General features: G+C 40.3%; 1 protein-coding gene across 6 annotated transcripts in view; it reads right to left on the bottom strand.

The window, feature by feature from the left end:
* Positions 1 to 27,442, bottom strand: part of APAF1 (apoptotic peptidase activating factor 1) — an 88,285-nt gene that overhangs the window by 13,756 nt on the left and 47,087 nt on the right. For 4 of the 6 annotated variants that reach the window (XM_037884506.2, XM_043545530.1, XM_037884515.2 and 1 more), the window contains 7 exons: positions 26,644 to 26,769; positions 23,002 to 23,163; positions 16,103 to 16,231; positions 15,175 to 15,300; positions 14,491 to 14,610; positions 5,437 to 5,562; positions 2,497 to 2,622 (listed from right to left, as the gene is read on the bottom strand). In XM_037884506.2, coding sequence (XP_037740434.1) covers positions 2,497 to 2,622; positions 5,437 to 5,562; positions 14,491 to 14,610; positions 15,175 to 15,300; positions 16,103 to 16,231; positions 23,002 to 23,163; positions 26,644 to 26,769 — 915 coding nt within the window. Of the gene's footprint in view, positions 1 to 2,496; positions 2,623 to 5,436; positions 5,563 to 14,490; positions 14,641 to 15,174; positions 15,301 to 16,102; positions 16,232 to 23,001; positions 23,164 to 23,555; positions 24,853 to 26,643; positions 26,770 to 27,442 lie in introns of those variants that run through there. The other 2 variants (XM_043545534.1, XM_037884523.2) reach the window with 2 other exon arrangements.

The following is a 27,442-nucleotide window of genomic DNA, read 5'->3' on the forward strand; positions in this document are numbered from 1 at the left end:
TCGAAGATACCTGGCCTTGTTGCAACTCACCTTGGGTAAGCACTAATGTGAGCCAGTCACAAAAGCGTATTATAATGGCCAGCTGGTAAAAATTCATGTGAATGAAGTAACTCTTGAGAAAAGTCTGAAAAGGGAAAAAGCCTCCCCAATAAAATTTGTATAATGTGACTTTCAATAACTAGCTACCATTAGTGAGTTTGAAAACTTCCCCTGCAAACTCAAATTTGGGGCCTAAAAACCTTGATTATTTCAATCAATAACAATTTTTCACACTTTAACTCAGATTTATTTTACAGTAAAACAATTTTACTCAGATTTATTATACAGTTAAAATACATTTTTAATCAAATGTCACTTTTTGTTTTAAAAGTTTGTATAGTTTTTTCTTTTTAATTTCAGCAACTGTGCATTAAACATTCAAAGGATGTCACTTTATCTACAGAAATTATTAAAACAGCTCAAGATTTTTTTTTATTGATTTTACACCTATAGCCTTCTGCGCCAAAGAAAAAAGTTTATCCAATAGCCAAGAAAAGTATGTGGTTGAAAAATCCAGAAAATTTAAGTGCTAAATTAGCCACTAGAGGGAATCCTAGAACAAAAAACAACTTGTCAGACAAGGTAAATAAAGGAATTAATAACATTTTCCTTTACTCAGTAATTCTTACCTCCAGATGGGTGCAAAAAAGAAAAATACGAAAAAAGAAAAGAAAAAGAATCAGACTTCAATCTCAATCCTAGCCTCCCATGTGCAAGTGTGCATCTCCACATTTTTAAGTTAGCTACCATAAAGGCACAATCGAGGGCCTGATCCAAAGCTCACAGAAGTCAGTGAGTCTTTTAATTGACTTCAATGTACTCTGGATCAGGTCCCAAAATTCTTAAAATTACTAAATGGTTCAACTGTCTATTTTGAGAATCCATATTTCTTTGCAACTATGACCTAAATTTCACTTAAATTTTACCAAAAGGGTGTAATTCATCATTATGTGAACACAAAATAGAAAAGTTCTAACACACACAATGGTCACCACACTACTTTAGATTTTACTAAACATTTGGTCCTTTGTAGGCCATCAAGGAAGTGCTCCTTTTTCTGACTTGGTTCATTTTGTTTCTGTTCAACAAGATAAGCCTGCACAATTAATTACTTAAAAGAAGCAATTTGCTGCCCCCATTCTCTACAATTTTTTAAAAATGAAACACCCTACCAGTTCTGCACTAAGTCTGAAAATTCTTTACTCTCTGCATATCCATTGATATCAAAGACCCAATTCTGAATGTCAGTGGAGATTTATTTGTAACAAAATAAGTACTTCCGATTTTGCAACTTCAAATTATAAACCATCAGAGCTATTGAACTTGGTTAGTCCCTAATCCAGAAATCAGACAAATTATGTTGTATCTGTGGTTCTAGGAACACAAGTGTAGAGAAGTTGTGAATGTAGAGAAGTTGTGAATGATGCCATTAGAAAGACAGCCAGCAAGTTTCAATGGTGGGATTAGGAGAGGTAAACAAGAGGACTGACCTAGCTAACAGACATTTCCTTGTCAGTCCACATTGCTCAATTGTGACGGCCCTCCAACCAAATGGACCACAAGACTAACAATGGTCAATATATCAGGGGGTAGCCGTGTTAGTCTGTATCCGCAAAAACAACAAGGAGTCCGATGGCACCTTAAAGACTGACAGATTTATTTGAGCATAAGCTTTTGTGGGTAAAAACCCCACTTCTTCAGATGCATGGAGTGAAAATTACAGATGCAGACATAAATATACTGACACATGAAGAGAAGGGAGTTACCTCATAAGTGGAGAACCAGTGATGACAGGGCCAATTCAATCAAGGCAGATGTAGTCCACTCCCAATAATAGATGAGGAGGTGTCAATTCCAGGAGAGCAAAGCTGCTTTTGTAATGAGCCAGCCACTCCCAGTCCCTATTCAAGCCCAAATTAATGGTGTTAACTTTGCAAATGAATTTTAGTTCTGCTGTTTCTCTTTGAAGTCTGTTTCTGAAGTTTTTTTGTTCAAGTATAGCTACTTTCAAATCTGTTATACAATGTCCAGGAAGACTGAAGTGTTCTCCTACTGGCTTTTGTAGGATACTATTCCTGATGTCCGATTTGTGTCCATTTATTCTTTTACGTAGGGACTGTCCGGTTTGGCCAATGTACATGGCAGAGGGGCATTGCTGGCACGTGATGGCATGTATAACATTAGTGAGGTAACTCCCTTCTCTTCATGTGTCAGTATATTTATGTCTGCATCTGTAATTTTCACTCCATGCATCTGAAGAAGTGGGGTTTTTACCCACGAAAGCTTATGCTCAAATAAATCTGTTAGTCTTTAAGGTCCCACTGGACTCCTTGTTGTTTTAATGGTCAATATAGAAAATGCATGGAGTTTATTGAGTCTGCACTATCTGTAGTGTAAACCTACTTTTTCTTCAGTAGCTTTGAATGCTCCAATGTAAGTTTAAAACATTTTCCACACCTGTATAGTTGAATCATCAGAGCTTGAAATAAGGGTCTGTCCATCAGATGTAAACTGGCAATGTTGTACAGATTTCTCATGTCCAGTCCTGGATTTGAAAACTCTCCTATTTGACAATTTCAAAACCTTTATAATGAAAATCAGAAAGATCATTTATGAAGAATTAAAATACAGTCATATATACAATAAACAGAGAAAGACATGTAAGCAAAACATCTGAAGTAAAAATAATGGAATACTATACAGTACTACACAAAAGTGAGGATTCAGATCCAAACCAGTCAGTGAGAAAAAAATCCATATGTTAGCCTGACCCTTGGAAAAAGTGAGTAGATAATCAACTTTGTTAAAAATTGGCTAGAAGTCCTTCAATTTCCTTTGGGTAGGTCATAAACATACAGCTAAGGGTAGCCTAGAATTCCTCCTTATCTGTAAGGGGTTAAGAAGCTCAAATAGCCTGGTTGGCACCTGACCAACAGGACCAATGAGGAAAGAAGATACTTTCAAATCTTGGGAGGGGGGAAGGTTTTGTTTGTGCTCTTTGTTTTGTGTGGGGGTTCTCTCTTGAGACTGAGAAGGGTCAGACAGAAATCCATCTTCTCTAACCCATCCCAATTCAAGTCTCCAATATTGCAACCAGGGTAGGTAAGCCAGGCAAGGCGGATTTGTTTATCTTTTGTTTTTCTTGTGAATTTTCCCTGTGCTAAGAAGAAGGTTTATTCCTGTTTTCTGTAACTTTAAGGTTTTGCCCAGAGGGGAATCCTCTGTGTTTTGAATCTGAATACCCTGTAAAGTATTTTCCATCCTGATTTTACAGAGATGATTTTTACCTTTTTTTTCTTTTTTTTTTCTTTAAATAAAATACTTCTTTTAAGAACCTGACAGATTATTCCATTGTTCCAAGACCCAGGGGTCTGGGTCTTTGATAATTCTGTAACCAATTGGTTAGGATATTATTCTCAAGCCTCCTCAGGAAAGGGGGTGTAAGGGCTTGGGCGGATTGCTGGGGGAAGAGGAACTCCAAGTGGTCCTTTTCCCTGGTTCTTTGTTAAATCACTTGGTGGTGGCAGTGTTACTTAAACCCAATGTACAAGGGAGAATTTGAGCCTGGGACGTGTTTAACCTAAGCTGGTAGAAATAAGCTTAGGGGGTCTTTCATGCGGGTCCCCACATCCGTACCCTAGAGTTCAGAGTGAGGAGGGAACCCTGACAGGGTATCAGACATGTACGTACCAACCTGTGTGTGAAGTTTGATATGTACTTGTGTTTGTTGACCAATATATTCTGCAATAGCATATGTGCATCACATTACCAATATGTATTATTCGCATCATACAGATATCAGTACGTATTCAGCACATAAATGAATATAATAGCAGTTATATAGCCTTAATTGGCCTATGCTTTTTATATAACCCTGCTCACTTAAGCTAAGTATTCCATAACGCCTTGCATTCACTGAAGTAAGTTTTGGCTTAAGCAAACAGGGAAGCTGTCAAGACCAGGACAGATGAGTGCTTTACCATAGCAACAGTAAGAAAGTTACTCTTGCAGACCAATACTGAAATGTCCCAAAGGAAAAGGATAAGACATATGATTGTTCTACCCTAGTACAGACCTAGGAGGTGTCTTCACACCCTTTGGTACCTGGAATGTATGTATTCGTAACAAAGAGATGAGGGGTACACCATAGTACCATAAAAACAAAGTAGAAAGCTAATTGATTAAATGCAGTTTCAAATGATGTATACAGTACCTTGCACTTGTAAAAAGGTTGGATATGAAAAAATGGCTTTAGGTGGTTTAGCTTTGGAAGCATATCTTCTGTCTAAGGTGAATGTAATAATGCTGCACAAAATGGCTTCCCGGAGAATGGTATCTTTTAGAACCTTTTTCAGTACTATATTATTATTGGCTTATATCAATAAACCTAACTCACAGTTTATTTGGTCTCTTAAATATATTTCATAACAAACCAAAGTGTGGTCAAACTATTGACTATACAATTTAACAGCATGTTCTATGTTTTATGTTAACATGATTGAAACAACAAATTTGCCTCTAAATTTATTTTATGCTCAGCAATTAACAGGAAAGTGCAATTTTCCAAAATTTGTAGCTACTTGTCTCTGTACTGAGAGATGTGAAATGAGTCAAGCGGCCAAGCAGTGTAAGATACTGCTACTCTTAACACTCTTCTTACTCCTTTTATGTGAACGGACAAAGGTATGGGGATAAATGCCAAGACAGTGCTGATATTTATAAACTGGATAATAAATGTGTTAGTCTTCAAACATGCATGTCAGCAGGGGAACATATTTTTTCTCCCTTTTCCTAGTACCTCCAGTTGCATCAGGAATCAACTCAGGACATGAGGCTCTATTAAGTTTCAAGCAGTACTCTCTCTGCACTGTGGTCTCCACATTCAGGAACCCACTGTAGCTGCTCTGAGAGGAAGCAGAGGACAGCTAAATGGGACCATTCAGCAGCACAGAGGCATAAGCCCTCCAGTAGATCCCTAGATCCATGCAGATATTGGGGTCTGTGAGCCAAGATCTTGCTTCTTTTGTTAGAAGGGGAGAAAACCCTGATGACAGAATTCTGAGGAAACTCCTCACGGATTACCTCTCAGTTTTCCTTCCCTAAAGCCATTCCCACTGTTTTTTCCTCATGGCAGGGAGTAACCTGGGTTGATATTCTCATTGTTGGGTAGGGGAGCAGTTGATTTCCCATAAAACGGGTTTACAACACCATTTCTTTTAATTTTCAAGAGTATAACATACTGTGTCATCAAAAAGCAATAGCTGAATTACTTATTCTCTCTCTTTCTAGAATTTAAACAAGAATGTTACTTTTGTATGAAAGAAAGCTAGTAAAAAATCATTAGAAACACTAACCAGTGGATTTACTCAATACTGCCCAAAAATCAGGGTACAGTACCTTTACTGTTCCATTCTCCTCTCCAAATGCTGCATATTGAAGATCTTCACTTAGGCAACAGCAGCAAATAAGAGATTCCTGGGCTTCAGTCAGATAGTCAGTATGGCCTGTATTTCCATTAATTAGCTGCAACCAAAAATGTGAATTATTAAGCTATAGCAACTTTGTACAGCATCTTTACTTTAAAACACATGGCAAACCTACATCTTTTGTGGGACTCAACATCAGACCAGCACTGTTTTAGCATACCTACTTGAACATAGGATATAGTACATTCAAATGTGTTTTTCTAACCCAGAAAGAAGTTATAAAAGCTGTATAACTAGCTCCAGGCACTTGTTCTTTGGACAAAACAAATTTAAGCTGACAGGATTTTACAGCTCCTGGAAAACATTTTTCAAGTACATCAATACAGTCAGAATTTTACACACCTAGCAACTCGGTATGATTCAAAAATGATTAATATACACATCTAGTACAGTAGGTCTTAACTACATGTCACCTCTGTCCACATCAATTCAACTATCATGCAATCTTCAGGGAAAGATCTTTGGAATGCAATGATTTACAAACAAGTGAAACCTTCTTTTAAACCAGGGATCTCCAACCTTTTTATGCCCAAGATCACTTTTTGAATTTAAGGGCAACCCAGGATCTACCCTGTCCCTTCTCCGAGGCCTCGCCCCACTCACTCCATCCTCCGCCTCCCCCCCCCCCCCGGTCATTTGCTCTTCCCCACCCTCATTCACTGGGCTGGGGTAGGGGCTTGAAATGGGGTGCGAGCTCTGGGCTGGGGCCAAGGGTCTCGGAGTGTCGGAGGGGGCTCTGGGCTGAGTATGGGGCAGGGCGTTGGGGTGCAGGAGGTGGTGAAGGGTGCTGGCTCTGGGAGGGGGCTGGGGTGCAACCTCCTGGCGGGCAGCACTTACCTCCGGTGGCTCCCGGTCGGTGGCGCAGCATGGCTGCTGCTAAGATGGGCTCCCTGCCTACCCTGGCCCCAGGCCGCTCCAGGAAGGGGCCAACGTGCTCCTTCGGCCCAGGGTGGGGGGTGGGGTGTGTGGCACATGGCCCCTCTCTGAGAGCACCGCCCCTGCAGCACCCATTGGCCACAGCTACCCGTTCCCGGCCAACAGGAACTGCGGGGGCGGCGCTTGCAGGCAGACCCTTCCCTCCCCACCCCCGGGGCCACACTGGCTGCTTCTGGGAGCGATGTGGGGCTGGGGCAGGCAGGGAGTCTGTCTTAGCGGCAGCCCCGCTGTGCCGCTGGAGATCATGATCAACTGGGAGATCCTCGAAGATTGACCAGTCAATCGTGACCAACCAGTTGGTGACCACTGTTTTAAACTGTCTCGGGGGGGGGGGGGGGGGGGGGGGCAGAAGCTTTGCTTACAGTAGTTTACAAACAAGATGTTAGGGATCTATTCTCCCGTGGATGTGCAAAAAGTAACTATACATGAGTATTGAGAAAAAATAGCATGGTTTGATTCTTTTAATGAATGTACTGATTTTGACATGGGCTAGAGACTGAAACCTTTCACTGGGGAGGGTTATTCTAAAGATGGTCACAGGCCAAAACCAGCAGCATGTGTGTGTCTTCCTATATTGGTCCCTTCCTAGATCCATAGGCAGGTGTCTGATTCTCATTGGCTAATCTCCTTTAGATAATGAACATAGGTAATTTGTTCATATTGTTCACAGAAATGTTAGAAAGGCTTAAAAAATTCACTACCAGAGGCAAAGTGGAAAGTTTTCCTTGGTGTGCAAGTGGGCACTGAAGTCCATCTATTTCTGAAAATCAGAAGTCAACTTTTTTTTTTAAAATAGCAAGTGGCTACCTGTTCACTAGGAACTAATCTAAGAACCAACACATTTATAAGCCAGCCATTAGACGGAAACGACTTGGACACTCCTAACCTTGGACACAATTCAACTTGCGACCTAGAGGAGAAATATTCTATTGATAATCAAATCCTCTAAATCATCCAATCCCACTTCAAAGTTTCAAAAAAAATTCAACTGTGTATTTCTAGAATTAGAGAATACTGAACTACTGTAACTATTGCATTGCTCTGTATCCCTTCTTATAACAAAGTGGAAACCAAGTATAAATGATATCAGAACTTGAGACTAAAACAGTTTCAAAGTCAATCATTGAAACAGAAAATCTCTAGAGTCTAACACTGTCTCACAAAAAAATTGCAATTGTATAGGTAAAATAAGAATGCTGTTTAAAAAAATTCTTCTTGCTGGGGGAAGAGGTTTTGTAAATTTTTAAAGTTATTTTATTTACACTCCTTTCGAGTATTCCTTAACGACAAGGAGATAAAAGCACGTGGACAACAGAAGACACATTTTAATGTATAACACTAGAAATAGTAAGATGACAAAACAAACACACACATATAAGAAGAGACAGAACTGAGTAAACAGGTAGGTAGAACCAAACAGATAAGCAAGATTGGGAAAATGTTCAAGTATCTTACCAACTTTTTTCTCCATGAAGAATATGGTTATGCAGTCAGATCCACTAATACATAGATGCTCAAATGTCCAGAGAGAGAAAAGAATGTTGGGAAAAAGGCCTTTTCCTATAAAGGTCCAAATAGTTGTAACAGATTTGCCCAATAGTAGGTAAATATTTGATATTTTGTTAAAATATAAAATAATGCAACCTAACAGCTTGTCAAGTATACAACAGAACCTCACTTACCAACACTTCATCAATATCACACACAGTCTCTTCCTACTTTACTGTAAAGATTTAGTAGCAGAGAGCTGCAATGAGAGCTCTATTATACCTTCCACTACTTTAACAACATATACTACAAAATATTATAACTAGACAAAATGCTTTGCAAAAGAACCAAATACATTTTGTGATGTGTTATTCTTGCTTTAAAAAAAAAAAGTTATGCTGATTTTCTAATCTAATTGAACAAAGACTAAACCCTCTGAGGTACTGAGTACGCTCCCCTCCCCTTGAAGCCTGCTGGATTTTCAAAGTGCTGAGCACTGTCACAGGAAAGTCCCCAATGAAGATGTTATATTAGTCTAAGGTATTATTGTAAGGTGGGCAATAGATATAGAGCAAATGTACAGTACAGATAAATCTGTACCTATGACTTCTGAAATTACTTTGAAAATAAGATTTAATCTCTGTAGTTTTAATCTAGTTCAAACAATGATTAAAAAAAGCTATAAAAAGCTGTTATTTTAAGTTCTAGTGATGTAAACAGTAAGACTAAGTCACTAATTATACGTAATATCAATTCTGGTCAACAGGATGTGAAATTCAAGAGTTCATATAATTAAAAAAATTAATACACCTGTAGCGATGCTTATTGTTCAGCCCAAGCATTCTTAGCCCACTTTTTCTGATACTACTTGGCCCAAATTTCAGAAGTGCTGACTCTTCATGTCAAGCTTTTAATTTTCTCTGTTGTTCTTCTATAAAATTTAAAATGTGTTTTTTTCTCCCAAACAAAAAAAATAACGCTGCAGGGTAAATGCTATTGAGAGACAAAGCCTGGTTGCAGTAACAAGTTGAGAGCTCAATTCTACTCTTTGAATTTCTGCTTAAAATGAACTGGGCCTTAAAAGTCACAGATACATAGATTCCAACGCCAAAAGGGACCACTGTGATCATTTACTCTGACCTCCTGCATAATACAGGCCATGGAATTTTCCCAGAATAATTCTTTTTGAACTAGAACTTTTTTTTTTTTTTTTTTTTTTTTTTTTTAAAAGAAAAGAAAAAGAAACCAAGATCCAATCTTGATTTAAAAATTGCCAGTGATGGAGAATTAATCATGACCCTTGATTAACTGTTCCAATGATTAATTACCCTCAACATAAAAAATGTGCACCTCATTTCCAGTCTGAATTTGTCCAGCTTCAACTTCTAGCCATTGGATCATGTTACACCTTTCTCTACTAGACTGAAGAGCCCATTATCAAATATTTGCTCCCCAGGCAGGCACCTTATAGACTGTAATCAAGTCATCCCTTAACCTCCCCTTAACCAAAAGTTGGTAAACTAAATAGATTGAGCATCTTGAGTCTACCACTATAAGGTAGTGTTCTTCATTCAAGGCCTGTGAGCCAGTGGTAGTTCTCATCGACCCTAAGTGCGGCTCGCTAAGTTCCCTCTAAGCTGCGTGGCTGCACAGCAGGCTATAAATAACCACACAGCAGCTACTGGTAGGGAGAGGGCTGGGGGGAGTCCTCTGGCCCCAGCCCTGGAGCAGCCTGCCTGCACCCCAAAATCCTCATCCCTGGCCCCACCCCAGAGCCTGCACCCCCAGCCAGAGCCCTCACCCCTACTCCGCATCCCAACCCTCTGCCCCAGTCCTGGGCCCCCTCCTGCACCCTAAACCCCTCATCCCTGGCCCAACCCTGCAGCCCTCACCCCCGCATCCCAACCCTCTGCCCCAGCCCTGAGCCCCCTCCTGCACCGTGAACCCCTCATCCCCAGCTCCACCCTCGAGCTCTCACCCCCAGCCAGAGGGCTGAAAAGAAAACAGAGGAACAAATTGACCAACGGACATTTGGACTGCCTTACTAGGATTGCGATGACAGATTACAAATACTGCATGAACAAAGTCGAGGAGGAACAGGCACGCTTTCGCTCATCCAGTTTTTCAAGTAAGTTTTGCACTATTCTGCTCTTAAAAAGTTTACTTGCATAGGTGCCTTTTGAATTCCATATATTTTCCTGGTTGTTATTTTATAAAAGGAGTATCATTTTATTGTACAAGTAGACTGTTTTAGTTATATGAGTGGCTCTGTAATATTACATCATTAAGGAGTAGTAAGCAATGTGTTAATATAGTACTTGATGTGGCTCTTACACTGAAGGTTTTTTTTGCTAAAGTGGCCCCCACTCAGAGGTGAAAGTAAAATTTAAAAAACTTACTGGTACGGGGGCCAGCTCCAGCCCCCCTGGAAGGGGCGGGGCTGAGGGTCAGCGTCCCCCAGCCAACCCTTCCACGCTGCTTGGCCCGAGCTGCCTGGGGCTCCAGCGGCAATTTAAAGGGCCCAGGGCTTTGGCCGCTGCTGCCACAGCAGCAGCCTGAGCCCTTTTAAATCGCCGGCCCCAGGGCAGCTGCTCCTTTTGCTCACCTCCCCCCCACTGGCAGCCTTGCGGGGGAGGGGGGGCCCAAAAGGGGCAGGGATGATAAAACAGCACTTTAACGTTGTTGCCCCTTTTGTGCTCCCCCGTCGGCGGCCGTGCCTCTAGGGAGCCAGCAGGGCCGCCGACGGGGGGTGCAAAAGCGGTAAGACAGTAGGGGCCGGTACTGGTGGCCACCTTTTACTGGTACGCTGTACCGGCCCATACCTCCTTACTTTCACCCCTGCCCCCACTTCAAAAAGAGTGAAGAGCACTGCTGTATGGCATGTCTTCTAATCCTTTAATCATTCCTGTACCTCTTCTCTGAACCCTCTCCTATTTATCAATGTCCTTGAATTGTTGACACCAGAACTGAACACATTATTCCAGCAGCAGTCACATACAGCAGCGTCAAATACAGAGGTAAAATAACCTCTAGCTCCCTGCTCCTACTTGAGATTCCCGTTTATTGACTTATGGACGACATTAGCCTTTTTGGCAACAGCATTGCAGTGGGATCTCATCTTCAGCTCTACCACAATGCCCAAATCTTTTTATGATTTGTCAGTTTCTCTTCTTCATGAAGAGGCATATAAATTGGTCCTCTACTTGTAGGGATGGGTCTCTTCCGCTGATCGGATGTAGGTAATTAGAATTCTAGATCTAGGTGAGCCTGGTCAGTACACTACTTGCCCACCATCTTTCCTCTAAAACAGCTATTCCATAATTACCATAGGAACTTGTTATGATATTTCAGAAATATATCTGTTCATTGTAAGTAAGCAGATGATGTGTGTTACCTTAGAAAAGAGTCCAGTTACGCTATTGCATATGAATTGCTTGGACAAATAATGTTGGCAAAAATACATTAACATTTTCAACTGATTAGATTCACTGTTCCCCCTCCCTGAAACAAATAAAATAAAAGTTAAGGGTGGACTGATCAGAAAACGCTTTTCAAAGAAAATAAATTGATCAGTAAAGACTTTGTCCCCACTCTCCCCTTTGTGCAGTGCGTGTAACGGGGCCGGGGCACAGCAGTTCTGAGCAGAAAACCATTTTGTACCTTTGGAGGAAAGGAAAGACGGCCTATTGCTTCACTGTAGGCCTTTTAATTAGCCTTGATGCAGGCTCTCCAGGCAGAGGAAGAGAGACAGTTTGGTGAGGAGATGGAAGTGGGAGAAAGACAGAAAATAGGAAAGGAGAGAGAAAAAGAGGGGGGAAAGTAGGTAAAAGGTCCCAGCAATGAGGAAGATCCCTTTCTGGGCTCTTGATAGACTAAAAGGTAAAAAGGATGGGGGTTTTCCTGCAGGGGAAAACACTTCTGAAGGGAAGTTGTCAGGGAGGTTCCCCTTTAGCCAGGCTTGCACAGACAGAATGCTGTAACAGCCTCCTTTAATCAAAAGAATGGACATGACCCACCTATGCCCCACTCAAAGGACAGCAGCAGAACAATCAGTTTCAGCTATCCCCTCACACTACATATTATTGGCAGCCATAACAATTTTTTGAAGTTCACCCAAGAAGGGATGCCAGGCTGCCTGCCAGCCAATCAGGCCTGATACAAAGCAACTGAAATAGCTGCTCACCGGGTCAAAGGCAGGTCTAGATAACACTGGTTAAAACTCTGGAGACCTATCTTCATTAGCACTCACACTACTGCCACCACTAGTAAAGCTGTAGCAGTGGGAAATATGAAGAGAAAAGGCTACTGTAGACAGAGCCTGAAGAATTTAAAATAACCACTAAAACAGAACACCAGACTAAAGGGCCATGTGTGTCTGCGTTTTATGTGCTATGCCACATTTTTTGGAGGATAGAAGTTATTAAGTATGGAAATGTTTTATCAGTCTCTCAATTACTTCATTCACAATTTAGAGATTCATGGAATTGATCTGAAGGCAACATTTGGCTCTAAAAAAAAGCAAAACTTGAAAGAAAAAGTAAGTGCATATAATGTCACATAAAATGTTTTTGACTCCCTTATCAAGAAACACAGAATTCTACCTTCCATTTGAAATGGTATGGTTAAAACGAAAGTCAAAAAACCCAAAACATTAAAAAGCCAGAAGACAAACGTACATATATATACAGATGCAATAAGACTCAAACAATTATACTTGAAAATAAATGCTTAATGAAGACTAATTATAGGTGAACAAATAACTTAGAACTGGGGGAAGATACTGATTCCTCATTATTTCATTCAGTGCTCTCAGATAAGAATATTGATAATGCTGACATTAGACAGTTGTCATTCACCAGCAGAAAATTTGTAGAACTTGACAGTCTGAATTACTACACAAGAAATGTAGATCACCTTGCTGGTGCCATGCAATATGGGCATTCAGTTTTCACAGCTATAAAAGTTAGTGCCATTGCTTTAAAATGCATCACTTCTGCAGATCCCACAAGAGTTTACGCTGAAGGACCACCGGAATCATATAAACAACTGTCTACTGAGTAAAAAAAACCACTACTTGTCATTCCTGAAGCTTTAAAATTTTCTATTTGCTTTGGGTAGAAAAGGCATTTTACAGGCTGAAAAAATACTTTCAGCTACAAGGATTACCTCATTCTGTCTCTTCCATGGCCTACAAACACTTAGTGTATCCCCAGCAAGCAAGATTTTTAGATGGTTTGCATTAGGGTCCAGTTTCCTTAGTGCACCTGCATGCAGAACTCCCACAGAAAGACAAGTTGCGCATGGATTGGCAGAATTTGGTCCGTAATGGGTATTATACCTATGCTGCTGTTAAGTGTCCAGCACAGCAAGAAAGAACTCAAAGGGTTAGTGACAGACTGTTCCACCCTATCTATTTTGTCAGATGTACTGGGGTCTTGTAAACACATTCTGCAGCTACTACTTATCCCTAAAGAAACTGTTGAGAAAAGTCTAAATTATTTAATTCTGCTCACCCCACTATTTATGCTCTACTTTCAATTTACCTTTGTTTTAGAACTTTTTGGATACTCAAGGATTAGAGATAGGTCTAAACACGCCAAAACTATGAGAAAATCTGGATCCAAGCCTTGTGGCTTGGGTCCATCTTTTTAAAGGATGGATTCAGGATCTTTTAAGACAACCTGCATTTCAGACATACATGCATAAGAATGATGCAAAAATTTGTACAGGGTAGGCCATTAATTGACAACTTAGTATATTTAAGTAATTGTGTGATCTGACTTTTAAAAAAATAAAAAGTTAAACTGCAACATACTTATGTGAAAGGAATTTTTGACATTTAATATGAAAAATACTTTGACAAATTCTGGACAGCATTTTGTAACAAAAAATGAATATAAGCATGTTTTCTTGTAAGCTATTATAGTTAAGCATGTCAGTGTTCTAAATGAGCTAAACTAGCCACTTGATGCATCACTTCTACAGGATGTCACATCACATAACTGATATAACTTGACATAAAATTATGGAAGGATACATGTTAATTCAAAAATATTTCTATTACAAAAGTGAAGGCAGCTACGTGTGTGTGTTTAAAGTATTTAGTATGCTTAGTTTCACCAGAGTATCAACAATTTGTATTTTTAGCCCATACAGAAATATTGTACCCAAAATTAATAAAACATAAGGTATACAACTCGTAAAGAACAGTTATTTTATAACAGAAAAGGTCCTCTACCCTTCTCCATGCAGTCAGCTTCAATTTGCGTATCTTCCTTTTCAAGGGAAAAAGCCCACAAACTTTAACAGGTCTTGCTCATTAAAATAGGCATAGCTCCTTTGTCTGGACATAATGTACAGTAATTCAATCATTTAAAGAGTAAATTACAGAACATTAGCCATTTACATACCAGATCCAAATGCTTAAAATCAAAAACAAAAATAACTTAATTCTTAATGTGCTTTTTTTTTCTGTAGATTACAGAGACCCTCGGGCATATTATTGATTTATGAATTGAAGTCCATACAGAAATACACTTACTTGTAGATGCTTCTGATTGAGAATTGCTAAAACCATCACTTCATCATCCTGGAACACGACATCTAGTTCACGTTTTAACACAACAGCAGAGGACTTGCACACCTTACTTGACTCCCAAATCTGTTAAAGAGAATAATGTTCTCAAAGGTTCTATAAAGAACAGGAAATAAAACTTTCAGTCAATAAATAAGAGTACATGCAAAAAGTAAGAAACTCATAAATGGAATAATTTTAAATAGAGAATAACTTCTCAATACTTTTAATGGGTTTCATTTATTAGACTACTAGGAAGGGATGTACAATCCAAACAGATAAAATGCAATATTGATATTTTTCCCATACTGACTGACTCCCCTATACTTCTACTCAGAGAAGTCACATGCACAAAGTTCACCAGCTCCTAACTTGAAATCAAAGAAAATAATTTAAAAAATGAAAGTACCAGCTACTGCATTATATATTTCATTCGCATAAGAAGTTTCAAGAATATGAATAGTGATTATGGAAGTTGGGAAAGAAACAACAAGGAAAAGAACAGGGTTACCTCTCCTAATGGTAGCACTGCAGTTTATCACAGGAATTTAGGGATCAAAAAACATAGCACAGGTGTTATACACAAGTACGTATCCTAAACAAGTAACAACATGTAAATATGCCCAAACAACTGGAAATAAGTCATCTTACCCTTATTGTCTGGTCATCCGACGATGTCAGAAATAAAGATCCATCAGGAGAAAATGTCACACAGTGAACCCAACTCAGATGTCCTCTGCAATCAGCTACTTTTGAAAAGGATTCTGTATTCCATAACTACAGCAAAAATATAACAAAGGAAGATCCAACTGTATCACCACCACTACATTCTAAATACGAAACACAAAGCACATACAATAACTTAAGAACACACCGATTTTTTCTATTAGTATTTGCTTTCAGTCCTCATCCTGAATATACTAACTGTAAGAGGGAGTTGTCTTCTGCTGTCACTATTTACTACAGATATTTATTTTTCGAAAGATCAGCCTTTTCAGTTGTATAACTAAATCAATCCATGTAGTGCTCAAATGTAGACTTAAATGTATCTGTTTTAGAAAATATGATACTTAAATGTTTTGGGACTAGAATGGATAAAGTAAGTATTACATCCACTACTTAGTGTTTTTCACTTGGCTGAATCATAAAAAGCCCTATAGTGTACCAGTATATTGTACAAGAGTCTTTTATACCATATTATTTCTTGAAGACTGAGTTTTTCTGATTTATTTTGCTTTTAACATGTACAGTTAAATAAAATGTTCATTTTGCGGCTTATGTGAAAATATAAAAAATAAACATGTTCAAAATGAAAAATATGTATAGTTCAAAAACAATATTTCACCATTCAAAATTATACCTCTAATAAAATGGCTAAAAAAATAGAAAAATGAAATTAAGATATTACATTATGTGCTAAGAATACTTACTTAACTAAGTTAATTTTGAACTTATATGCACATGTGCAGTTATTGGAAAGTTCTAGCTCTCCAAAACTAATGGATTTAGACACTCCATTTTCTCCATATAGTATCCCAGGAGGACTATTTAAATTATGGTAACAAGGATAGTCACTTACCTCAACAGAATAATGTGATAAAGCAACTGCTACCAACTGATTGCCAGGACAAAAGTCACAGTACTGGATTGTACTGTGGTGACTTATAAGGACTTCTGCTAACAAGTCACTGGTTATAACATCAAGAAGCTGCGAACATATACAATTCTAATAATTATATTGTATTAACATCATGACTATTACTTAGCTGCTCAGTAAAAACTGTATAAGATGTATATGTACTTTACTGCTGGCAAGTAGTTAATTATGATCATTAGTAGTAGTTTAAAGCACTCAACAACATGTATTCACCAATTAGGAAAAATGCGGTTCCTTAAATTAACAGATCCAGTCCTCTTTCAGAGACCTTATATCATCCAAGTATTTATTTAAAGCATATTTAAATACACACTTTAATATACAATAATTACTCCTGAAGGAATTGTGCACCAAAAAAAATAAAAAAAATGTGCACAATATTTTAAAACGCTGCAAATTTTATTTGTCAATAAATAAATGTGGAGGCTCCAGCATGGCAGTGAAGAACACAGGCCACTGGCTGCACAGAATGAGAGATCCCCTGCACCTTCCCTCCTTCCCCCAGGACATGGACTCAATGAGGCTGCACCTGACCCTGACACAGCACAAAGGCCAGGCCTGCCCCAGAAACACCCCAGGGTCCTGCCTCTCTGCGCCAGGTGCAACAGGTGTGGGCAGGCACACTCAGCCCAGCAGGATCCAAGTGTGGTAGGGCTTCGTGTGGGGGGATCCAGGTGTGGGGTGAGAGGGTTCTGTGCAGGGCAGTCTAGGTTCGGGTGGCTCAGCAGGGGGGCGGGAGGGGTGTCCAGGTGCAAGGGAGGGATCTGGATGTACAGGCTCATTGGGGGGGTTCAATGTAGGGGCAATGGGACTCTGTGGGGGGGGTCCAGGTGATGGTGGTTGGGCCTCAGCATGGGAGATGAAGCTTGGGGGGGGGGAGGGGGCGGGCATGTGGGATTCAGCGGGAGGAGAGGGGTCCCAGATGCTGGGAGATTGGGGCTTGGTAGGGTGGGTGTCTGGGTGCAGCTGGTTGGGGTTCAGTGGGTCTGGGTGCGGGGGACTCATCTGGGTGCATATGGGCTCCAGATGCAAGGGGGCTTGCCGGGATTGGGGTTCGGGTGTGGGAGGCTCAGCAGTGGGGTTTAGGTGCGGGGGGTGGGGGTTTAGGTATGGGGGCATCCAGATGCACAGGGGTTGGGTGGACAGGGGAGCAACTCCCTGTACAGTGACCCTCCCGCCATGGCTGAGGAGCAATGGGGAAGGAAGTGAGGGGTGGAGGTGCTGCAGAGCTTCCTGCAGTCGGGAGAGTATTTTGGGGGTGTCTCCCCCCCAGCCCCAGCTGCTCCTTGCAGGGAAAGAGCAAGTCTTGTCCTCCCTCAGCTCAGCAGAGACTAGCAGCTGAGCCAGGAGCAGAGTAGGAGCCACCAGCCAGGGCATCCCTATCCCCTGCAGTGATTTACCTCTCCACCGGCTGCCCACACTGCTGGGGACAGACGCGTGACCGCTCTTGCAGCTTCCCTTTCCTTCCCCATCAGAAAGTCATTTTTCTGCAGGGAAGCAAAATAATCTGCGAGGGATATGAATTCTGCGCACAGAATTCCCCTGGGAGTATAGAATATTTAAAATATATACTACTTTTGACCTCAAAACATGCTACATTGGCTTTACAGGTACTCTTAGGATACTGTGTAAATGAAAATTTTTCTTTTAAATATTTGTATGATGCAGCCAATTCTTAAAGGAAACAACTCTGCATTAGTACTGGCTCCATTAACTATAGTCAACATGCTGTAAAATTGTAACTTTTCTTCAGTCATTTCCTTTTTTCAAATCACCAAATATTAAATTAAATCTGATAGTCCATTTTATAATGTTTATTAAATAAAATTAAAGGCATTTTTGAGTTGTACAACTAATCCTGAAAGTATCTTATTTCTGCATACCAGAACTTAAAGGCTGAATGCTTTATCAAAACTAACAAACAGAAGGCTATTCCTACGACAATTTTTAATCCTGAACTTCTTTAATAACTCTATTGTAAGAGCCTTAAAAAATTGAGTTTAATACTAATTATCACATAATGGCAAAATTAGACTTTGAATCATGTCCTGACTCAATCCACAGTGATTTGACATTGTTTCTAGCTTCCCTCAAATGCCTTTAAGCAGGCTACCATAATTTAGTAGTTCACAAACACAGTTATGCTTTTCCCTTCATGGAGCACGTGTCTCTCTATACCCACTAGTTGCAGGGTGTCACACCTACGGCCTGCCAGCCACTTTCATCCATCTGCAACTCCCTCTGTGCACAAAGAGGACCTGGCCTTCTGCTGCTGCTCCTCCACAGATTATTCGAAGGGGCCAGGAAGGAGGAGCAAGCTTATGCGGGGTTAGGTCTTTCCTCCTCCTGCTGTTGTCACCAAGACTTTCAAATTAGTTTTACATCCAACTAGTTGCTTTGCTTCCCCTCTACTGCAGCTACCATAGAAGGCTCGGAGGAGGAGCAGTTTTTCAAATGCCCAGGGAGGCTCCTGTAACTCAGGCCTCCAGGGCTCTCTAAACTATGCTGGTGTTTCTCCACAGTCCCCAGAGCTCAAATAGAAGATACTCATCCAGAAGTCCTGGATTCAGTCCCTACAAATGACCTAAGCAAGGATGTTGGCTATGCTGTCTGTAACCCTAGAACACAATCTGCTTCCGGAGCTAGAAAGAAAAACCAAGAACCCTGATGCCCAACACTCCTCTGTCTTGCACAAGTATTATGTAACCCTCTGGCAGTGTGTTGCATCCACATATCAGCATGCTTTCTCTCTCACCAGTTATTCCGATGGCTAAAGTGGAACAGGTCTCTGAAAAGAATCTGAAAACTATGAGTTCAAACCCTGCTGATATCAGTATGGGGGGGAAGGAAGGGGGACAGGAGAAGCATGCAAGTTAGTATAAAGTCCCCGCAGTAATTGTTGGCATAAATTACGTTGCAAAATATTGTATTTAGAAAGGAATTTGGATTTTGTGTTAGTATTTGTCTTAGTACTGTAGTTTTAGTGTTGGTATTTTGGCTAATGGAAGCTATCCTTCTAAGACGGATGTTGATAAATTTGAGGGTTCAGAGAAGAGCCACAAGAATGATTAAAGGATTAGAAAACATGCCTCACAGTGATTGAACTCTTTGATCTTAAAGAGAAGATTAAAGGGTGAGTTGATTATAGTCTATAAGTATCTATACAGGGAACAAATATTTAATAATGGGCTCTTTAATTTAGCAAGGAAAGCTATAACATGATTCAATGGCTGGAAGCTGAAGCTAGATAAATTCTGACTAGAAATAAGGCATGTATTTTAAATAGTTATAGTAATTAACCATTGGAACAATTTACCAAGGGGCATTGTAGATTTGCATCACTGACCATTTTTAAATCAAGATTGGATGTTTTTCTAAAATATACGTTCTGAGAAATATTTTGGAGAAGTTCTATGACCTCTGTTATTCAGGTCAGACTAGATAATCAAATGGTCCCCTCTGGCCTTGGAATTTGTAAGAACAGGATTCAGAGTAACAGCCGTGTTAGTCTGTATTCGCAAAAAGAAAAGGAGTACTTGTGGCACCTTAGAGACTAACCAATTTATCTGAGCATAAGCTTTCGTGAGCTACAGCTCACTTCATCGGATGCATACTGTGGAAAGTATAGAAGATCTTTTTATACACACAAAGCATGAAAAAATGGGTGTTTACCACTACAAAAGGTTTTCTCTCCCCCCACCCCACTCTCCTGCTGGTAATAGCTTATCACTTTAGATAAGTGAACTCCAGAAAGGATAGAATTTGATTTAATAAATTTATCTTTCAAGAAAGCAAGCCTTGTTCTCAAAGGCCTTAGAGCACTGCTGAGCTACAGCACTTTTCATTTTTAGATTACCAGTCTGAATCTTTCCTACCTCAGCAGGGATTAAAAATTGTTCCCATATAATGGAAGTTCAGTAGACCCTATGTTAGATGAGTTTGAAAGTCCCGGTTCCAGCTCTGCTGTCACACTCACCACTATGTTCTGAGACTAGATTAAGATCTTCATGTTAGGGAATTCTTTTACCACATGCTATGCATTGTACAGACACAATGAGGGCTTGATCTTGGTTATGACCTCACATGAGAACTCCTGCAGCAGGGGCCAAAACTGCCTTACTCACCTCAAGTTTTTGAAAGTTGGCAATACTTTTTACACATACACTGGAGGTGGGCAAGAGATCAAAAATCAGAAAGACAAAAGACACATGGTTTAATTTTTTTAATTCACTATTTTGGGTCGAGTGAATTTTTTTTTACACTTTTGAGGTTTGCAGTACTGCACGCTTTGTAGATACAGAACCTGATTTCTAGAAGTGCCAAGCACACACGTTAACGGGAGCTGCAGGTGCTCAGCACTTATGAAAACATGGTCTAAACCAGGGGTCTCAAACACGCGGCCCGCGGGCTGCATGTGACCCGAGGGCTGCGAGGCTATTTCCTGCAGCCCGCCTAGTGGCCTGTGCCCCGCCCCCCCCCAGCCTACCTCCAGGCCAGGGTTGGGCAAACTACAGCCTGCAGGCCGGATCCAGCCTGTGGGATTGCCCCCCGTGGCCCCACGCTGCTCCCTGAAGCGGCCAGCACAATGTCCCTACGGCCCGGGGGGGGGGGGGGGCGCAGAGGGCTCCGTGTGTTGCTCTGGCTTCCAGACATCGCTCCCCACAGCTCCCATTGGCTGGGAACGGGGAACCACAGCCAATGGGAGCTTCGGGGAGGTACCTGGAGGAGCAGCAAAAGCAGCGCATGGAGCCTGGAGCCCTGTGCCCTCGCCGCCCCTCTCCGGGCCGCACGGACATGGTTCTGGCTGCTTCCCAGAGCGGAGCAGAGTGGGGTCAGCAGGCAGGGAGTCTGCCCTGGCCCCGGTGTGCGCCGCTGCCACCCCAGAGCCACTCTAAGTAAGCGGTGCTGGGCTGGAGCTCGAACCCCTCCTGCACCCCGCCCCCCAACTCCCTGCCGCAAGCCCCCTGCCGCACCCTGCACCAACCCCCTGCCTGCACCCCAACCCCCTGCCCTGAGCCCTGCCGCATCCCACACGCCTCCTGCACCCCAACCCCCTGCCCTGAGCCCCTGCCACACCCCGCACCCCTCCTGCGCCCCCTGGGGGCAGGGAGGGGGCGGAGTTAGGGTGGGGACTTCAGGGAAGGGGTTGGAATGGGGGCTGGGAAGGGGTGGAGTGGGGGCGGGGGCAGCGAGGGTGGGGTGTCAGTGATGCAGCCCTCGGGCCAATGCACTTGTCCTCATGTGGCCCTCGTGGTCATTTGAGTTTGAGACCTCTGGTCTAAACAGTCTAAACATATTATTCCACTTTTCTCAAAACAAAAGAACATTTTGTTTGATATTAGCAGAATACTGTGGGCCAAATACTGCCATTGATTACATCTGAACAATACCAATGGCTTTAGTGAGGATTACTGACCTAAACAAGAATACAATTTTCACCAAGCAGTTTTAACTTTCAGGTTAATTTATAAAGCTCCATACAATTTCTGAATAAGCTGTTTTATAAATTCAAAAGTCAGAACTGCTTGCCCTCCTTAGTACACCACATTTCATTCCAAGTCTTCCAGCCATTAGTGCAGTTCTTACCACCAATCCATAGAACAGCATTTCCCAAACTTCGTAAATTGGCCCCTCCTTTTGGAAAATCCCTGGACTCTTGCCAGATATTGCTACAAGGCCTTCAGATCTTAATTTATACATCATCTGCATTGTCTGCGCCTTGCTAGTTTTTCCACACCCCACTTTGTTAAGTGCTACCTCAGAATAAGAAGAATAGGCTGGTCATAGCTGCTTGTACCTCTCTCTCCCCCACATAGCTAAACTAGTGAATCTTGATCTCCAGGACAGTTGCACTGTAGGAACAAGCATAATTCAAATATTTTTTCTCCTTATACTATAAAATGTTCCTGCTATCCTACGCTAACAATTTGTAACAAAAAACCACACATTTTGGCAACAAAGTATTTTTTTAATTTGACTAATAACATAAGAACGGTCATACTGGGTCAGACCAAAGGTCCATCAATCCCAGTATCCTGTCCTCTGACAGTGGCCAATGGCAGATGCCCCAAAGGGAATGAACAGACAGGTTATCAACAAGTGATCCATGCCCTGTCACCCTATCTGAGCTTCTGGCAAACAGGCTAGGGACACCATTCCTGCCCATCCTGGCTAATAGCCATTGATGGACCTATCTAGCTCCCTTTTGAACCCCGTTATCATACTGGCCTTCACAACAACTTCTGGGGCAAGGAGTTCCAGAGGTTGACAGTGCGTTGCGTGAAAAAATAATTTTCTTATGTTTGTTTTAAATCTGCTCCCTATTAATTTCATTTGGTGGCCCCTTGTTCTTGTATTATGATTTTATAGACCTCTATCATATCCCCCCTTAGTCGCCTCTTTTCCAACCTGAAAAGTCTCAGTCTTATTAATCTCTCCTCATATGGAAGCAGTTCTATACCCCTAATCATTTTTGTTGCCCTTTTCTGAACCTTTTCCAATTCCAATATATCTTTTTTGAGATGGGGCGACCACATCTGCACGCAGTATTCAAGGTGTGGGCGTACCATGTATTTATATAGAGGCAATATGATATTTTCTGTCTTATTAACTATTCCTTTCTTGATGATTCCCAACATTCTGTTCACTTTCTTGACTGCCGCTGCACATTGAGTGGATGATTTCAGAGAGCTATCCGCAATGATTCCAAGATCTCTTTCTTGAGTGGTAACAGCTAATTTAGACCCCATCATTGTATATGTATAGTAAAACAAAATAGAACACAGGAAGAAATAAGAGTTTGAATATTATGAAGTACTTACTAAAAGCCGGTTTTTGGCTGCCACCATTATTGTAGCACAATTTGCTGACCAGGAGCAACACTTCACTAACACTTCCACATCATCTTGGTGTTCATCTGCATTTCTGAAGAAGTCTTTTATATCAATAGTTTTCAGTTCATTTGCTGAACACACTTCCCAAAGCTTCAAGAACAAATATATTAAAATCAGCCTTAAAAATCAACTAGTGTAGATGACAGAAATTAGCATTAACCGATTACAGTATGAAAAAGCACATACAATATTTTTAATTTAATTTTCAAGATCAACTAGAATGTTGCTGTACATTCCTGTATGCAAACAGGTCAGAGCGAAAAGAAGATTGCCCCTCTACACTGCTGTGTTGAGACTGCACTTGAAAGCATACTCAGTTCTGAGCATTTGTGTACCAGAAAGGTATTGCAAAATTGGGAGAATTTCAGAAAAGATCAACAAAATTATTGCAGGTCTGAAATGTTGACTTTTAAGGAAAGATTAAAAGATCTCATATGCCCTACCTCACTTGCCCTCCCCCACCAAAAAAGACAGGGGAAAACATAATGTAATACACTTTAATCTTTGTTGCTTATGAAATGCATTTAGTTATAGGTTATGTTTAGCTATTAAATATTAAAATTGCACAAAGCAGTTTTCCCTCAAAGTTATTATAAACATATTTCAGAGAAAAACCTAACATTTCTGGGTTTAAAATGCAAGACTATTTTATAATCCCTAACAAAAAGAATGTTTTCTTTTATGGATTACATTTATTGTAGTTTTTCATGTCCACACCACAAAGTAAAAACAGCACAACATACGTTCCTTAGGCATGATGTTTAATATATACGCCATTATGTACAAGACTATTTTGTATTAAATTAAAATGTTTTGAAGAAATTTCCAGTTTGGTAATTGAAAAACTTTGTACTGAATGTCTACATAAACTTATTTTACACATTCCACGGGGACTTAGTTGCAATTTTTCCATCAAAACTTCCATATTCAAATATTACACTTGTGTATCTGTTTGCATATTTTATATATATTTTTTCTATCAATCTATTATTTTAAAACTATCGACACAATCCCTTCAGTGGGAAGCACTGAGGTCATAGTAAAACTATAGGCCAGCTACTATTGACTTTTAGAAACCAAGAAAATACAATTGCCTATGGTAACCCTAAAATTCTACCAGATGTACTATCAAACTCCCTTCTTTACCTGACATTTATCCAACTTTTGTTGAGATGCTCACAAGTGAATGGTAGTTTATTAAACATCATAGCCAAACCTTGTGAGCAACTTTTTTCTTTTTACAAAAGTTATTTATCTAGATTTCCCTTTATGGCTAAATGAGAATATTTATCATCAACAACAAGCCCCAAAATAGAAATAAAGCACACACAATTCTAGACAATTTAAGTAATAACATAACAGTAGTCACCTAAGCCCTGTGACAGAAGTGAGATTTTTATTTGCAAGAACTCAAATTAACTTTACCTGTAGAACAACAAACACAGATAATCCTCCACCCCAGAGTAGTAACACATATATGTGACTTTGACCTTGACTGTACTGAAGTAGAGCACTGGCAAAAAGGGATCCTCCACTTTTGAGCATACAATTGCACAAATAGCAGACAATGCTGCACAGTATTAACTAAAAGAAAGAGGCAGATTAGACTGATTTTTCTGATATAGTAAAAGATGTGGCTTTCATATCTTCTGCTATGTGCTCTCAGGAAGTGAAATCACAGGTTGAATATTCACAGGTTAAGGTGTAGAATTTGAACTTCCCTCACCAGAAAGATGAATGATAGATGAAGGTAAACAAATTGTTCTCCAGCACTGGAGTCTTAAAAGAAGAAAATATATTGAAACTAAAGTTTGAAACTAAAGATTATGTCACAGCATATCAAGTGCTTCATTGTAAATGCAAGAATTCAAAAATACAGTCTGAAAATTCTTAGAATGGTTAGAATGAATATGTGTCCATGTCAAAAAATACATACTGGATATAAATGGAGTCCTAGTAAACTAGGCACATTTTTCAAGGGTAGTTTACTGTACTGACATTATTATTCTGAAGTGTGACCATGATTAAACTGCTCTCAAGATGGACTATATGACACCCAAATTAGATCTGTCTGCAGCAGGCAAGTTTAACTTTACGTTGTGTAAGAAGCTCAGCACAAGGGGGACTGGTGTACCGAAATGAGATATTAAAAGAATTATGTATATAAACTTGCACTGAATGAGCTGATGTTGGAATAGTTTGCTGGCACTCATTCTTTGTGAGTATTTTGCTTTTAAAATGTCCTGCTTCCCTGAAGCATGCTACAGAATTAACAATGCCCACCTGGCTGGCTTCTTTGTATAGTTTCTCTGAGCAGCTATCCAAAGTGATTGTTCTTTGTTCCCACAGAAGCATACAAGTAGCACAGAAGAATCAAGGGATCCTGCCCCAATCACAGCAGCAAGGGGTGGAGACAAGAGAAAAGCTAAATCTCCTCTCGGCTGGCACAGTGGTAGAACAGAAAAAGGAAAGAAATGTGGGAGAAAGACAAGAAACAGCAACAATTTTTCCCTAACAGCTGGGAGAAAAGGGCAAGAAGTAAGCAAGCAAGCAAGCAAAGCTTTCACTTCTTCCCAGCTGCCTAGGTTTGGGAAGAGCGCCAAGTAACCACAAGCCAAAGCTGACATGAAAGATGGGGACTGTTTTATGGAGGGACTACTTCCAATCAGGGAGAATTCCAGGTTTCTGGCCAGGATATTGTACCTGGACTCAGCTAAGGAGGATAGACAGACAGTCAGCCTCTAGCCAGTATTTAAACCTACCAGCTAAAAAGGTTTCTGGTATATTTTTCAAGCTCGGTCCCCAGATCTCATTGATGCATTCACGAAAAACAAACTAAACCACTTTTAACTTTTATTTTTTAACAGCAGCTACAATAGCACTAGCAGCTCTTTAACATTCCTGCTTTAGCTCTCTTATGGCAAGATAAAAGCTTCTTTGAACAGTGATTCTAAAATGGTACAAGCTTTAGGTTGTAATTGGCAACTATACCTCCTTTTTTAAAAGAAGAAAACATTACAGTATTGGGGAAAAGAGCTACCTTAACCCCCCAAAAACAAACAAAAAAAAAAAAACCAAAACCAAAAACAAAAAAACTGCTTTGCTTCAGCTGGTTTGTGTAAAATTACATTAAATTCAAGAATACAATGAATGTTAAGACAATGTCCTGTCTTATTGAAGATATATTTTTATATGTCAGATCTCTTTTCCAATAAATCTAAATCTTCTATTATACACACATGATTTAAAAATGTATCCCAAAAATCATTCTCTCAATTAGAAAAGTTACATGACAGGAAGGATGGTGAAGATAAAGGACTAAAAATGAGACACCCTGTGTTCTATTTCCATTTATGACAGAATTATTCTGTGACCGTCAGTGAGCCATTTAACCTCCGGATCCTTGGTTTCTCATCTTTAAAATAGGAATGCCACTAAGCTACCTCACAGTGAAAATACTAGGCTTAATTCATTAACATTTGTAAAAGGCTTTGAGATTACTGAATACAACACAGTATTAAAATATAAATTTCCATTATAAAAAACAGACTGGTTATTTACAAAGCATACCTTTAATGTTCCATCTGCTGAGCAACTAGCCACATATTTGTCATCTGGTGAAAATTTGCAGTGACTGACAGAATTTAAGTGACCAAACATTGTATTTCGACAATGCTTTTTGTTCAAATTCCAAAGCTGCATAAAAAGTAAACACAACACAACTGCTGTTTAACCAAAAAGCAATCTAAAGCTAAGAACATCAAAAACTTTCCTACCCAAAACAGGAATCCACGTTCAAAAACTGAAGAAAAGCTTTAATTCAGATTTTTCTTCACATTCACAGCAACACAGGGAAGCCAGTGGCAACACTCATTTAAGTTACCTGAACTTTTAGGCTGAGATTTCCAAATGTCTTACCTTGACCTACCAACTCATGTGAAAACTAAAAATTACTGGTCTTCACTAGGATTTACCTCAAGTTTTTAATTCTCTTGAATTAACTAACTCAAACTAAGAACATGCTTTTTTCCCCCGTAATGAAGACAAGGCCCTTGAGGAAGAGAGAGAGGGTATGGAAAGGTTTCAGAGTAACAGCCGTGTTAGTCTGTATTCGCAAAAAGAAAAGGAGTACTTGTGGCACCTTAGAGACTAACCAATTTATTTGAGCATAAGCTTTCGTGAGCTACAGCTTGCATCCGATGAAGTGAGCTGTAGCTCACGAAAACTTTATGCTCAAATAAATTGGTTAGTCTCTAAGGTGCCACAAGTACTCCTTTTCTTTTTAGGGTATGGAAAGTTTGCCTTGATCCCAATGCTTCTTAAAACTTCCTCCCTTTTATCTTATCTTCCTCTTGTCTTCCAAGTTCAG

This window comes from Chelonia mydas, chromosome 1 (assembly GCF_015237465.2).
Source record: "Chelonia mydas isolate rCheMyd1 chromosome 1, rCheMyd1.pri.v2, whole genome shotgun sequence".
Lineage (NCBI taxonomy): Eukaryota > Metazoa > Chordata > Testudines > Cheloniidae > Chelonia > Chelonia mydas.